The sequence below is a fragment of the Bufo gargarizans genome, chromosome 6 (genome assembly GCF_014858855.1).
Source record: "Bufo gargarizans isolate SCDJY-AF-19 chromosome 6, ASM1485885v1, whole genome shotgun sequence".
In the NCBI taxonomy this organism is placed as follows: domain Eukaryota; kingdom Metazoa; phylum Chordata; class Amphibia; order Anura; family Bufonidae; genus Bufo; species Bufo gargarizans.
Window position 1 is genome coordinate 222,830,154 of NC_058085.1, and position 14,711 is coordinate 222,844,864.

Sequence of the window (14,711 nt, forward strand, 5' to 3'; positions counted from 1 at the left end):
CACTGTATTTGCCACCATCACAGGGAAATATAATAGTTAATCAGCCTGTTAAATGGGTCGCTGAGACCTACATTTAAAAAAAAAAAAAATTGTGCTGTACACCTCTTTTGCATCCATGACACAGATATACAATTGGCCAAGGAGGAGAGCATCAACTAGGGGACAAGGCCGTGGCGTTGGTAGAGCTCATGCTGCAGGGAGGGGACGTTTTCGATCTGTGTCAGATACGCACCCACATGAAACACATTCCAGTGGTGCACACAGGAAACAGAACGTTCTGCGAGATTTTGTAGGCCCGAAAACTGCTCTAAGAATGGTGAGGCCAGAACAAGTTGAAGCGGTTATTAGATTGGATGGCTGAGAGTGCCTCCAGTTCCTTCACATTGTCTTCCACCCGGTCCATTACTGAAAGTGCAGAGTTGGCACCGGCAGCCCACGTGCAACAGTCTTCCACCTTAACCCCTTGCACATCAGCCAAGCAGTCTGAGCCCCAAGTCATGCAGCAGTCACTTATGCTTTTTGATGACTCTGCTGGCATTTTTATTTTATTTTTTGGGCAATCCACCTAGCCCTGCCCCAGAAGTGACAGAGATTGAGTACACTGATGCCCAACCACTTATGTTTGAGAATGAGGATGTGGGAGAACCACCGCAGCACGTCTCTGATGGCGATGATGAAACAAAGGTGTTAACTGCTGGGGCTTTCTGCAGTGTGCAGACCGGCCAGGAGCGCAGGGGTGAGAAGTGGGTGGAAGATGATGATGTGAAGGATGATGAAGTCCTAGACCTCACGTGGCATCCAAGTCATGCCAGTGACGTGTGCAGTTGGAAGGAAGAGATGGGGGTCACGCAACGCCAGCTGCACAGCAAAAGAGGGAGAAGGGTGCAAAGCAGAGTAGACATCCCCCAGCCAGTATGCCTGCTACTGCACAACGCACCAAGAGATATAGCACACCAAAGCCAGCACAAAGGAGTTCCCTGGTGTGGCAGTCCTTCAGGCAGTGTGCTGATGACAGAACAAGGGTTGGTTTGCACGCTGTGCAGTCAGAGTCTGAAGCAAGGCATAAATGTTCTAAACCTGAGCACCACCAGTAAGATGCGGTATCTAACCGCAAAGCACAAGCTGCTGTAGAGTAGACACCTGGTTCTTGAACCATGAAAGATCAGATGCTCCTCCTACTCACTCTTCTGCTGCGGTCTTGGCATCTTACTCCCCCCTCTGGAGCGACAGTGGCACCCGCCACCCGCAAACAGAGGATGTCAGAGCAACACCACCGTAACAGAGCATCTCTACACTGTCCTATGGAAGCGTTCAGCTGTCCATCACCCACACTGGAGAGAAAGAGGAAGTACCCCCCTACTCACCCACTAGCCCTGAATGCCAGCATTTCAAAATTGCTGGCCTTTGAAATGCTGCCATTCCATCTGGTGGAGACGGACAGTTTTAAAAACCATGACTGCAGCTGTCCCATGGTACGCGGTTCACAGCCGCCACTACTTTCCCAGGCGGGCCATGCCTGCCCTGCACGAACAGGGCTGCGCAAAGCCATCAGTGGCAAGGTCCACATAACCACCGACATGTAGTACACCAGTAATTATGGGCAGGGACGTTATATCTAGCTAAGTGCCCACTAGGTAAATGAAGTGGCAGCTGGGCCTGAGGTGGACAGCGGTTTGGCGCATGTCCTACAGCCACGAGGATTGCTGTACTTTTCTCGGTACCTCCTGTTGCTTCTTCCTCTACCGCCTCTTCATCACACCAGGGCAACACCTGCACCACCAACTTCAGCACAGCCAGGGGGATAATTACAGCAGGCTGTTCTGAAACTCACATGTATGGAGGAAAGACCCCACACCATGCAGGAGCTGTGGACAGGCATGGAACAGACCGATGAGTGGTTAGTGCCACTGAGCCTTAAGCCCTTTCTGGTGGTGCACGACAACAGGCGAAAGCTCATAGCAGTTCTGGGACTAGCCGATTTGACACACATCCCTTGCCTGGCCAGCATAACTTCGGCCTCCCACTCACCGCCTAATATGCAACGCACCCACAAGGTGGAACTCTACCTTGCACATGCTGGAGAGACTGTGCGAGTAGCAGCAGGCGATAGTGGAGTTTCAGCTGCAGCATGCACGGGTGAGTCTCTCTGCAGAACAGCACCATTTCAAAACCAACAAGTGGGCCTCCATGTTGCGTGGCTTCAAGTACTCCACACCAGTGGTGATAACGCAGTCATCAGAATTAATATCCCACTTTTATATCTCCTTAAAAAATGCTTCTGGCGCTGATGGATGAGTATGTGGCACAGGAGGAAGAGGAGGAGGAGGAACAGGGATAATTCCCACGGTTATCAGGCCAGTCATTCACAGGTGGCTCAGAGGGTGGGTTCTTGCACCAACACCGGCCAGGTACCCAACTGTCCACCCAGGGTGGCACCCAAATATGCTCACGGGCATCACTGGAGCGTGGCTGGGGGTATATAGAGGACACAGACGCTAGACCTCCCAACGAGGACAGCTCGTCATAGTCTCTGGGAAGCCGGGCACACATGAGCGACTGACTACATGCTGCTGTGACTGTGCAACGACCGCCGAGTTGCCCACATTCTAACTGGTGCTGATTACTGGGTGGCCACCCTGCTGGATCTCCTCTACAAGGACAACGTGCCGTCCTTCTGTCACTGGAGAGTGAACAAAAGATGCGCAAGTACAAGTGAACGCTGGTAAAGGTACTACCGATTAGAGACTTCTATAATTGCAGGAGCAAAGGGGTGGTGTACGTATGCTAATGTCCATGTCCTATGGACTACATAGGAAAAACCATCAGAGAGGTCAGGCGACGGATTTGCGAACATGTGAACGACATTGTTAAGAAAAAAATCACTCCGGTTGCGTCACATGTTAACGACATTCATGGTGGTAACCCCAACTGTCTGAAGTTCTCGATCTTGGATATGATTCCCCCCATCTCCAAGGGGAGGCGATTGGGATCGTAAAATTCTCCAGAAAGACTATATGTGGATCCACCGGTTTAAATCTCAGGTACCTCTTGGAACTAACGAGAGACTTACCTTCTCTTGCTTTTTATAGTTTGTGAAGGATGTGCCCAGACTGATCACTCTGATCACGAATAAGCCTACTCGGTATGACGAGTTTTTTTTGCTATATTGGCGGGATACGGGAAGTATCCGATCTTTTGATTTTTTTATCATTTGGCGTCTACTATCATAAAGACGCCTGGTGCTGCTTGCTATCCAGGGCTTGCACCTAGGTGGAATGTTGTGTAACATATTTGTTTTCTGATAATTGTTCACACCGATCTTCCCTTAAACAACCCCCCACCCCCACCCCTCTTTACCCGGCTGTAGCGCTGCTTATGGTACTCCAGCAAAATATGAGGGTACATCAATGAAAATGTTGACTATATATATATATATATATATATATATATATATATATATATATATAGTCAATCATTGACATGCACCCGATCGCTATACGATGCGGTCTTGATATCGGAATTACCCATATACTGGGGATTTATAACTATGTCAGGTATTCAATAACCTGTTTCAGTTTACCCCTAAATACATGTCAATCTTAATAAAACAATGTTTTTGAGTTTATTTCTGAATGACCGCATAGCTAACAGCAAGTATACCTTTTTGAATGATGTGACGTCAGTAAGCAAGACGTCCGGGTGCTCAGCAATGAGTATAAACAAACTAGGAATGCTGTGGCCGATATGACGGCCACATGCGCTCCAAAGACCGGTTATGACGCGCACCTGCGGTTCAAGGGCCGGATGTGACGCATCATGAAACGTCTCGCGACCGGAAAACGTCTTGCGACAATGTAAGTCAATGGGGACGGATCCGTTTGACGTTGACACAATATGGTGCAATTTCAAACGGATCCGTCCCCCGTTGACTTTCAATGTAAAGTCAGGACGGATCTTAGACTTAGATTTTTTTTCTTAAATATAATGCAGGCGGATCCGTTCTGAACAGATACCATAGTTTGCATTATAGGAGCGGATCAGTCTGTGCAGATACCAGACGGATCAGCTCCGAACACAAGAGTGAAAGTAGCCTTAAGAAGTTTAAGACCAGGCATTGTTCCCCTCTTTCTTGGACCAGATACAGTTTCAATTTTTTTAGTACATGTATCTCTGAAGAAAATAACTTTTTTTTCCAATAACTTTAACTTTAACGATTAGGGGACATGTGAACTCTGCAAGGACATTTAGAAACGTGTGCCAAGTTTAGTCTCAGACTTCATGGACATGGATAGTTAACTGGCGATCAGAAAGCAGTTACAACCCAACATTTTGTCGTTTTTTTATATTTCTATCCTATTACTGCCATACCTCTTTGTCTTCAGTAAGCTTGGAAAGTAGATATACCAGTGGGTCGACATTGCGTGTGTTCTTCGACTTTAACTCTTCATACTTCTTGAGAAAATCTTCCGGTGTCTCAGAAAACTCTGCTATTTTCACCTATGAAAAAAAAAAAGTGTTAAATTTGGCTTTACAGGGAGTGCAGAGTTATTAGGCAAGTTGTATTTTTGAGGATTAATTTTATTATTGAACAACAACCAATGTTCTCAATGAACCCAAAAAACTCATTAATATCAAGGCTGAATATTTTTGGAAGTAGTTTTTAGTTTGTTTTTAGTTTTAGCTATTTTAGGGGGATATATGTGTGTGCAGGTGACTATTACTGTGCATAATTATTAGGCAACTTAACAAAAAACTAATATATACCCATTTCAATTATTTATTTTTACCAGTGAAACCAATATAACATCTCAACATTCACAAATATACATTTCTGACATTCAAAAACAAAACAAAAACAAATCAGTGACCAATATAGCCACCTTTCTTTGCAAGGACACTCAAAAGCCTGCCATCCATGGATTCTGTCAGTGTTTTGATCTGTTCACCATCAACATTGCGTGCAGCAGCAACCACAGCCTCCCAGACACTGTTCAGAGAGGTGTACTGTTTTCCCTCCTTGTAAATCTCACATTTGATGATGGACCACAGGTTCTCAATGGGGTTCAGATCAGGTGAACAAGGAGGCCATGTCATTAGATTTTCTTCTTTTATACCCTTTCTTGCCAGCCACGCTGTGGAGTACTTAGACGCGTGTGATGGAGCATTGTCCTGCATGAAAATCATGTTTTTCTTGAAGGATGCAGACTTCTTCCTGTACCACTGCTTGAAGAAGGTGTCTTCCAGAAACTGGCAGTAGGACTGGGAGTTGAGCTTGACTCCATCCTCAACCCGAAAAGGCCCCACAAGCTCATCTTTGATGATACCAGCCCAAACCAGTACTCCATCTCCACCTTGCTGGCGTCTGAGTCGGACTGGAGCTCTCTGCCCTTTACCAATCCAGCCACGGGCCCATCCATCTGGCCCATCAAGACTCACTCTCATTTCATCAGTCCATAAAACCTTAGAAAAATCAGTCTTGAGATATTTCTTGGCCCAGTCTTGACGTTTCAGCTTGTGTGTCTTGTTCAGTGGTGGTCGTCTTTCAGCCTTTCTTACCTTGGCCACGTCTCTGAGTATTGCACACCTTGTGCTTTTGGGCACTCCAGTGATGTTGCAGCTCTGAAATATGGCCAAACTGGTGGCAAGTGGCATCTTGGCAGCTGCACGCTTGACTTTTCTCAGTTCATGGACAGTTATTTTGCGCCTTGGTTTTTCCACACGCTTCTTGTGACCCTGTTGACTATTTTGAATGAAACGCTTGATTGTTCGATGATCACGCTTCAGAAGCTTTGCAATTTTAAGAGTGCTGCATCCCTCTGCAAGATATCTCACTATTTTTGACTTTTCTGAGCCTGTCAAGTCCTTCTTTTGACCCATTTTGCCAAAGGAAAGGAAGTTGCCTAATAATTATGCACACCTGATATAGGGTGTTGATGTCATTAGACCACACCCCTTCTCATTACAGAGATGCACATTACCTAATATGCTTAATTGGTAGTAGGCTTTCAAGCCTATACAGCTTGGAGTAAGACAACATGCATAAAGAGGATGATGTGGTCAAAATACTCATTTGCCTAATAATTCTGCACTCCCTGTATATATATGCATACAGAACAAAAGAGAAAATGGAGCTCAGACAGCAGGATGGTAAATGTAAAAATACTTTATTAGGACATAAAAGGACATCAAGGTTACATAAAACAATGCAGTAGGGCAGGGAACAGAAAAAGGAGCAGGGAGAGGAAAAACGGCGCCACCCTGGGAGGTGCACTCCGGTCAATATAATGGGAAGAATATATATATAATAGAAAAATAAATAAACCGCAGATAAGGAGTATGAATGGAAACGGTGAGTCAAAAGGTAAGGAATGTAAAGCCCACACAAACATGGGCATACTCACCCGGTCTGCAGGTGTAAGCCTGACAAATAAGTAAAAAATCCAGATGGAAAGAAACCGGGGTGTCAAAAACTGAATAGGACTCGCCAGAAAACAGACCAGGAGGGGACCAACCAGGATGGCGCTACCTACTCCTTTTTCTGTTCCCTGCCCTACTGCATTGTTTTATGTAACCTTGATGTCCTTTTATGTCCTAATAAAGTATTTTTTACATTTACCATCCGGCTGTCTGAGCTCCATTTTCTCTTTTGTTCTGATATTGTGCTCGGGAGCTTTAGACGAGTTATTTCTTTAGAGGTGTTATAGTGGGTATATTGGGTGAGCACTGGCTCTTCCCCGATTCTCCTTTCCCCGTTCTTTGGCGACCCTAGGGTCGTCCCCCTCCCTTTATGATTAATTTATATACATACAGTACAGACCAAAAGTTTGGACACACCTTCTCATTCAAAGAGTTTTCTTTATTTTCATGACTATGAAAATTGTAGATTCACACTGAAGGCATCAAAACTATGAATTAACACATGTGGAATTATATACATAACAAAAAAAGTGTCATATTCTAGGTTCTTCAAAGTAGCCACCTTTTGCTTTGATTACTGCTTTGCACACTCTTGGCATTCTCTTGATGAGCTTCAAGAGGTAGTCACCTGAAATGGTCTTCACTTCACAGGTGTGCCCTGTCAGGTTTAATAAGTGGGATTTCTTGCCTTATAAATGGGGTTGGGACCATCAGTTGCGTTGGGGAGAAGTCAGGTGGATACACAGCTGATAGTCCTACTGAATAGACTGTTAGAATTTGTATTATGGCAAGAAAAAAGCAGCTAAGTAAAGAAAAACGAGTGGCCATCATTACTTTAAGAAATAAAGGTCAGTCAGTCCGAAAAATTGGGAAAACTTTGAAAATGTCCCCAAGTGCAGTCACAAAAACCATCAAGCGCTACAAAGAAACTGGCTCACATGCGGACCGCCCCAGGAAAGGAAGACCAAGAGTCACCTCTGCTGCGGAGGATAAGTTCATCCGAGTCACCAGCCTCAGAAATCGCAGGTCAACAGCAGCTCAGATTAGAGACTAGGTCAATGCCACACAGAGTTCTAGCAGCAGACACATCTCTAGAACAACGGTTAAGAGAAGACTGTGTGAATCAGGCCTTCATGGTAGAATATCTGCTAGGAAACCACTGCTAAGGACAGGCAACAAGCAGAAGAGACTTGTTTGGGCTAAAGAACACAAGGAATGGACATTAGACCAGTGGAAATCTGGGCTTTGGTCTGATGAGTCCAAATTTGAGATCTTTCGTTCCAACCACCGTGTCTTCGTGCGATGCCGAAAAGATGAACGGATGGACTCTACATGCCTGGTTCCCACCGTGAAGCATGGAGGAGGAGGTTTGATGGTGTGGGGGTGCTTTGCTGGTGACACTGTTGGGGATTTATTCAAAATTGAAGGCATACTGAACCAGCATGGCTACCACAGCATCTTGCAGCGGCATTCTATTCCCTCCGGTTTGCGTTTAGTTGGACCATCATTTATTTTTCAACAGGACAATGACCCCAAACACACCTCCAGGCTGTGTAAGGGCTATTTGACCATGAAGGAGAGTGATGGGGTGCTGCGCCAGATGACATGGCCTCCACAGTCACCGGACCTGAACCCAATCAAGATGGTTTGGGGTCAGCTGGACCGCAGAGTGAAGGCAAAAGGGCCAACAAGTGCTAAGCATCTCTGGGAACACCTTCAACACTGTTGGAAGACCATTTCAGGTGACTACCTCTTAAAGCTCATCAAGAGAATGCCAAGATTGTGCAAAGCAGTAATCAAAGCAAAAGGTGGCTACTTTGAAGAACCTAGAATGTGACATATTTTCAGTTGTTTCACACTTTTTTGTTATGTATATAATTCCACATGTGTTAATTTGTTAATTCATAGTTTTGATGCCTTCAGTGTGAATCTACAATTTTCATAGTCATGAAAATAAAGAAAACTCTTTGAATGAGAAGGTGTGTCCAAACTTTTGGTCTGTACTGTGTGTGTGTGTATATATATATAACAAAAAGGCGACCGGGGGGGGAGGGGGGGCACAAGGAAAGAGATGGGAAAAGGCAAGGGACCGTGCCCAACCTAGTATACCCACCAAACCACCCACAGCTCCCGAGTGCACATATAGGAAAACAAAAGAAAAGGAGCCAAAGCGCCGGATGATGAATATAATAAATCCTTTATTGGAATGTGACAAATATAAAATACATATAAAAATGCGGGGGAACAAGAAGAAAGGGAAGCAGGGAGGAGAAAAAGAGCGTCACCCTGGTGGGACCACTCCGGTCTGGATAATAAAGTATATGAAAGGTCAACGGGATGGAGAATATGTAATGAATAAATAACCTGCCCGCTGACACATCTGATGGTATGATAGACAGGTGGGTTATGTATCCATCTATCTTTAAGCTCGACTTTTGCATGGCCGGGTGTTAATATCTAGCCTGGTCTTTCGGCCCTGCTACTTCTCTTGACCCACCTGTCTATCATACCAGAAGATGTGTCAGCGGGCAGGTTATTTATTCATTACATATTCTCCATCCCGTTGACCTTTCATATACTTTATTATCCAGACCGGAGTGGTCCCACCAGGGTGACACTCTTTTTCTCCTCCCTGCTTCCCTTTCTTCTTGTTCCCCCGCATTTTTATATGTATTTTATATTTGTCACATTCCAATAAAGGATTTATTATATTCATCATCCGGCGCTTTGGCTCCTTTTCTTTTGTTTTCCTATATATATATATATATATATATATATATGCGATTAGGGCCCTAAAAATTGCAATAACGATATGCAATATTTTAAACGGAATTTGCTTGGATTTTCCCATATGAGCCACTGACGCGGCTGGGTATGACAGTTGTGGGGGATCTGTGGAGGACGCTGTTATGTGGGGGACCTGTGGAGGACGCTGTTGTTATGTGGGTTTTAGCAATTTTCTTAAACATTTTAAGAATTGCTTCAAAACTTCTAAGCCTTCTAATGTCCTAAAAAAATAAAATGACATTTCCAAAATGATGCCAACATAAAGTAGACATATGGGGAATGTTAAGTAATAAATATTTTATGAGGTATCACTTTTAAAAGCAGAGAAATTGAAATTTAGAAAATTGCAAATTTTTTCATAAATAAAGGTGAGATATATTGACTCAAAATTATGACTATCATGAAGTACAATGTGTCACGAGAAAACAATCTCTGAAAGACTTGGATAAGTAAAGGCGTTCCAACGTTATTACCACATAAAGTGAGATATGTCCGTTTTGCAAAATTAGGCCTGGCCGGGAAGGGGGCAAATGACCCAGTTGGCAAGTGGTTAATTGTTTATAATACCATTGATGACCTTTTTTATGTTGTTAAACAACTTTTATTGGATAATTGCATGACTAGATAATTACATGCAACTAGAAGGTATTTAAAGCCCAAAGTAAGGCCCCTTTCAAACGGCGAGTATTCCGCGCGGGTGTAATGCGTGAGTTGAACGCATTGCACCTGCCCTGAATCAGGACCCATTCATTTCTATGGGGCTGTTCACATGAGCTGTGATTTTCACGCATCACTTGTGCGTTGCGTGAAAATCACAGCATGCTCTATTTTGTGCATTTTTCACTGCAACGCAGGCCCCATAGAAGTAAATGGGGCTGCGTGAAAATCGCAAGCCATCCGCAAGCAAGTGCGGATGGGTTGCGATTTTCACACACTGTTGCTAGAAGACGATTCGGATGGGGACCCAATCTTTATTATTTTCCCTTATAACATGGTTATAAGGGAAAATAATAGCATTCTGATGCATAGTACAATAGGGCTGGAGGGGTTAAAAAAAAATATAAAAATGAGCTCACCTTAATCCACTTGATCGCGCAGCCTGACTTCTCTTCTGTGCTGTGTACAGGAAAAGGACCTGTGGTGAGGTCACTCCGGTCATCACACGGTCCATCACATGATCCATCAACATGGTAAAAGATCATGTGATGGACCATGTGATGACCGGAGTGACATCACCACAGGTCCTTTTCCTGTACACAGCACATTAGAGAAGCCAGGCTGTGCGAGAAAGTGGATTAAGGCGAGTTATATTATTTTTTATTTTTATTTTAACCCCTCCAGCCCTATTATACTATGCATTCTGTATTCAGAAGGCTATAATTTTCCCTTATAACCATGTTATAAGGGAAAATAATACAATCTACAAAACACCGATCCCAAGCTCGAACTTCTGTAAAGAAGTTCGGGTTTGGGTACCAAACATGCCGATTTTTCTTACGCACGTGCAAAACGCATTACAATGTTTTGCACTTGCGTGGAAAAATCGCGCATGCTCCCGCAACACACCCGCACCTTTTCCCGCACCGCCCGTGTGAAAGGGGCCTAAGAGTATGCAGGTACCACTGATGAAGGGGAAGGACACTCCCCGAAGCGCGTTTGGTACCGTCCTAAGAACCCTGCATATCCTGGATTAGCACCGGTTGATCTCACACAAGGATTCAGTTACAGGCGATCTCGATCTTTGGAAACGAACAGACCATTACTACACCGCCAATTGTTCACACCCCCCTGCTGACACGGTCATCAGAACATCCAGTGACGTCACCGCCACGTGGGACGCCAGGCAGAGTAGACGCGCGCGCTACCCAAGAGCCGCCTCACGCCGAACACAGGACCATCGTCGATAGACTGCGGGGGAATCAAAGGAATCAAGGGCATTAGGGCACTACACCGGTTCAGTGTGGGACGTCACACGTTGGTAATACATACCCATCATTTAACACCTCTGTTTCAAGTTAAGTCTAGCATAAAGGAGAGGTCAATACAACATCTTACCTATTTTTTTTATAAATATGATATCAGGGCTCGACAAATCCCAGGCGCCAAGTCGCCATGGAGACTTGGAATTTTGCCCTGGCGTCTGGGTATTTGCCCCTGCTTTAAATTGGCCCAGCACACCAGCAGCCGGGCGCAGACACTGGAGGGTTAGGACCGCTAGCAAAATGAAACCTATTTTTTTTTTTTTTTATCACTTGCGCGGCACACCCAGGCTCGGACTGCCACCCTGCCCGGACCCCTCAGCTTTCGGCTCCATCATGGTTTGGCCACTCTCTCTCGCCATCTATCGGTCGCAGCGTGCGTCATCTCCAGGGCAGTTAAAAATGGCGAAGCCTTTACAGGACCCCGGACGATACTTATCATCAGAGCCCGTGTCCCAATGAGAGAGCCTCGGCGGGGGAAGAGGAGTTAGTGCAGGGGAGGCAGAGCGGGAGCACAGGTAGCGGCGCTGCACTTGCTGACAAGTGAAGGGAAGACAATCAGCCCATCATCATTCCTCCTGCTGTATACAGCAGGGGACATGATCGGGCAGCACAACATCCCAGGGCACCAAGTGCTGCCAGGTCCCTGCACGGCCGGCTCTGCTGTGGTAAATGATGCGCTCTGCACTAAGTTTGTAATGTCTGCCTGCTACAGCCAAGTTGGCCTCGAGCACGGCCATGAACCCAGCGGGGAGCTGCATACCTGCTGCAGTCATTAGGCCGGAGCTCCTGCTAGCCACAACTGGTGGCCATTCCTGCATCATCCTCCATCCCTGCAGTTATCATTCGGCCATTTCTTAGTTCTTTCCCTTTCTAGAAAAGCTGGGTGACAGGGTGTATACCACACAGAAAGCCAGGTGGCAGCTCCTAGGAGAGCTGTGTGGTATAAAGGCTGTCTGTCACCCAGCTTTCCTGGTCTCCTGAAGAGAATATATCTCAGTATAGGAACATTTAGATACGTTATCATATGATTTACCCATTCAGGAGTCTTGGAAAGCCAGGTTGCAGCTCCTATGAGAACTAATGGTGGGAGACGCAGAGCCTAGAGAGCTATCTTAAACACAATATCGTTCCTCACGGACTCCGAATCTCGCTGCTGCCCGCGGCCAGATTCAGGAGCCCAGGCTTCCTCAGTAAGTGGGAGCAGGAGGCCACCAATAGCTCCCTGCGGCTGATGCGTCTCCTACTAGCTGAAGAGAAAAATAAACTTGAAACTTTAAATAAAAAACTCACTGTGAGCATAGAAGCTGCCCAGACCTTTGCACACGAGGCGGATTTTCCCACTAAGGAGAAACAACTCCAAAATTACCTCGACAAATACCAGTACCATCTCAAGGAACGGAAGCACCGCCAATTTGTGCGAGACTTTAAGGAGAACAGAATCTACTCCTCCATAGCTCACAGAGGTGAGACTGGTATTGTACAGACTGACCTTTCTTCAACAGAAACTGACTACTCAGACTCAGACAGTTTACCTAAGGGTAATAGACAATCTCCACGGGGAGGGAGTCGTAGGGGGCGTAGACGAGGAAGCTCACGTGGAAGGGATCACCGTTTTTTAGGGGGTACCCCCAACCAAGGACAATCCAACCCGCCACTCTCACAATACCCACTACGCAACCGAGTCCAACAACCTCCAAACCCCTAGGCCCTCAGGTTGTTAATCTGTCTTCCCGTCCACTCAGCACCATCGAGACGCAGGTCCTCCAATTGGGCCTCTCTTTTGTCCCTACCCCTAGTTTCGATAGATTTGACACCATTAAGGACCTCAATTTATTCGTTCGGAAATTACGTTGGCATAAATTTTTCAAATTACAAGAGAGGAGACAGTGTCGTGAACTGGGTATCCCGGTTGAAATCCTATCAGACGTACGCTTGCTCTTTGACCTTGATAAGGGGCCACCACAACACGACGGACTGGGTCCATTCACTGACCTTAAAATGAAAAATAATAAAATGCCGCCAGCATCCGCTGATCCATCTTGCATAGATGTATTCTTGGACCTGGTCTCACACCAGGTCGAAGAAATCAGGCCTTCACACTGCTCTAATGTTGACCGGGCCCAGGCCACCGTGATTTCCGATCTTGAGAGTGATCGGTCCATTGTAATTAAACCCTCGGACAAAGGGGGCAACACGGTGGTCATGGACCAAGGTCAATATAGAGCAATGTGTGAGTCTCTATTGAACGATCCTTCCACCTATGAGGTACTACCACGAGATCCATCCAATGAATTCAGATCTGAACTCAGATCTATTCTTGAAGAGGCCAAGTTGGCAAATCTCATCTCTGAGGAAGAATTCAAGTTTTTATTTCCCCCGTGCCCCCGCATGGCAACGTTCTATTGCCTCCCTAAATTGCATAAGGGGGTCAATCCACTTAGGGGACGACCCATAGTCTCTGGGGTGGATAACCTATGCCAAAATGCAGGGATTTACGTAGATAAAATTCTGGCTCCAAATGCAATCCTATCCCAAAATTGGGGTGTCCTCATGATGGATCCAGATCTTAGAGAGGTCCTAGGACCCCACCCTAATATCACCTACCGCAGGGGCCGTAACCTCCGTGACAGATTGGTCTCAAGTGAATTTATACCGCCCCTACCCGCGGGAACTACCTGGTTGCAGTCAAACATCAAAGGCTGTTACAGATGCAGTGGGTGCATTGCACACCGGCAAGGTCTACACTATTAACCATTTTATCAACTGTAAGACCCGGGGGGTGATTTACCGCCTAGCCTGCGAATGCGGCAAGGAATATGTTGGCAAGACCATCCGAGAGTTTCGCAGGCGGGTGGGTGAACACCTCAACGACATTTCAAAGAGTAAGGACACGCCTATAGCCAACCACATCCGTACCCATCACAACGGCACTGCCCATGTGACTTTCATGGGCATTGACCGGGTCCTCCCGCCGCGTCGCGGAGGTGATTGGGACCGGCTAATTCTTCAGCGTGAACTCCGCTGGATATACTACCTTAAATCCATGACACCACTGGGGCTCAATGAACAGCTTAATTTTAGCTGCTTTCTGTGAACAGTTTATGACATTATATTGGTCTTATTGTTCAGCCCCTCTGTTTCATTGATTTTTTCTCAACATGATGATTTTTTCTCATCATTATAATTTTATTCATTTAGTCACAATTATTCCTTGTCCTGTGGGCCTCCTGATCTCTCTGCCGGCTCTCTGGCACAGCATATGGGCCTCCTTGCTTATGTTTTTCCTCCCAATTAAGCTCTGAGGCTGAGAGCATCTCTCACTCCCCTTTGTTCTTGAGACCGCGGGCACGCAGGTCTCACATTAGGAAGCCAGACCCGCCCCCAGTCGTTTTACCTTTCCCCTCCTCCTCTTCTGCGTGTGCTCGCGGCGTCCTCGGCTGGCGTCTGCGTTCCACCGGACTCCGCCTCCGTCCCTGGGGTGCGTCCGCTGTGGTGGCATGTGGAGCGCACACGCCCCCCGACGCT

The 14,711-nt window shown here is 46.1% G+C and overlaps 1 protein-coding gene across 2 annotated transcripts in view; it reads right to left on the reverse strand.

Moving 5' to 3' along the window:
• TUBGCP2 (tubulin gamma complex associated protein 2) overlaps positions 1-14,711 on the reverse strand; it is a 453,055-nt gene that overhangs the window by 315,700 nt on the left and 122,644 nt on the right. For both annotated transcript variants that reach the window (XM_044296484.1, XM_044296483.1), the window contains exon 3: positions 4,369-4,497. In XM_044296484.1, the coding sequence (XP_044152419.1) occupies positions 4,369-4,497 (129 nt within the window). The remainder of the gene's footprint in view (positions 1-4,368; positions 4,498-14,711) is intronic.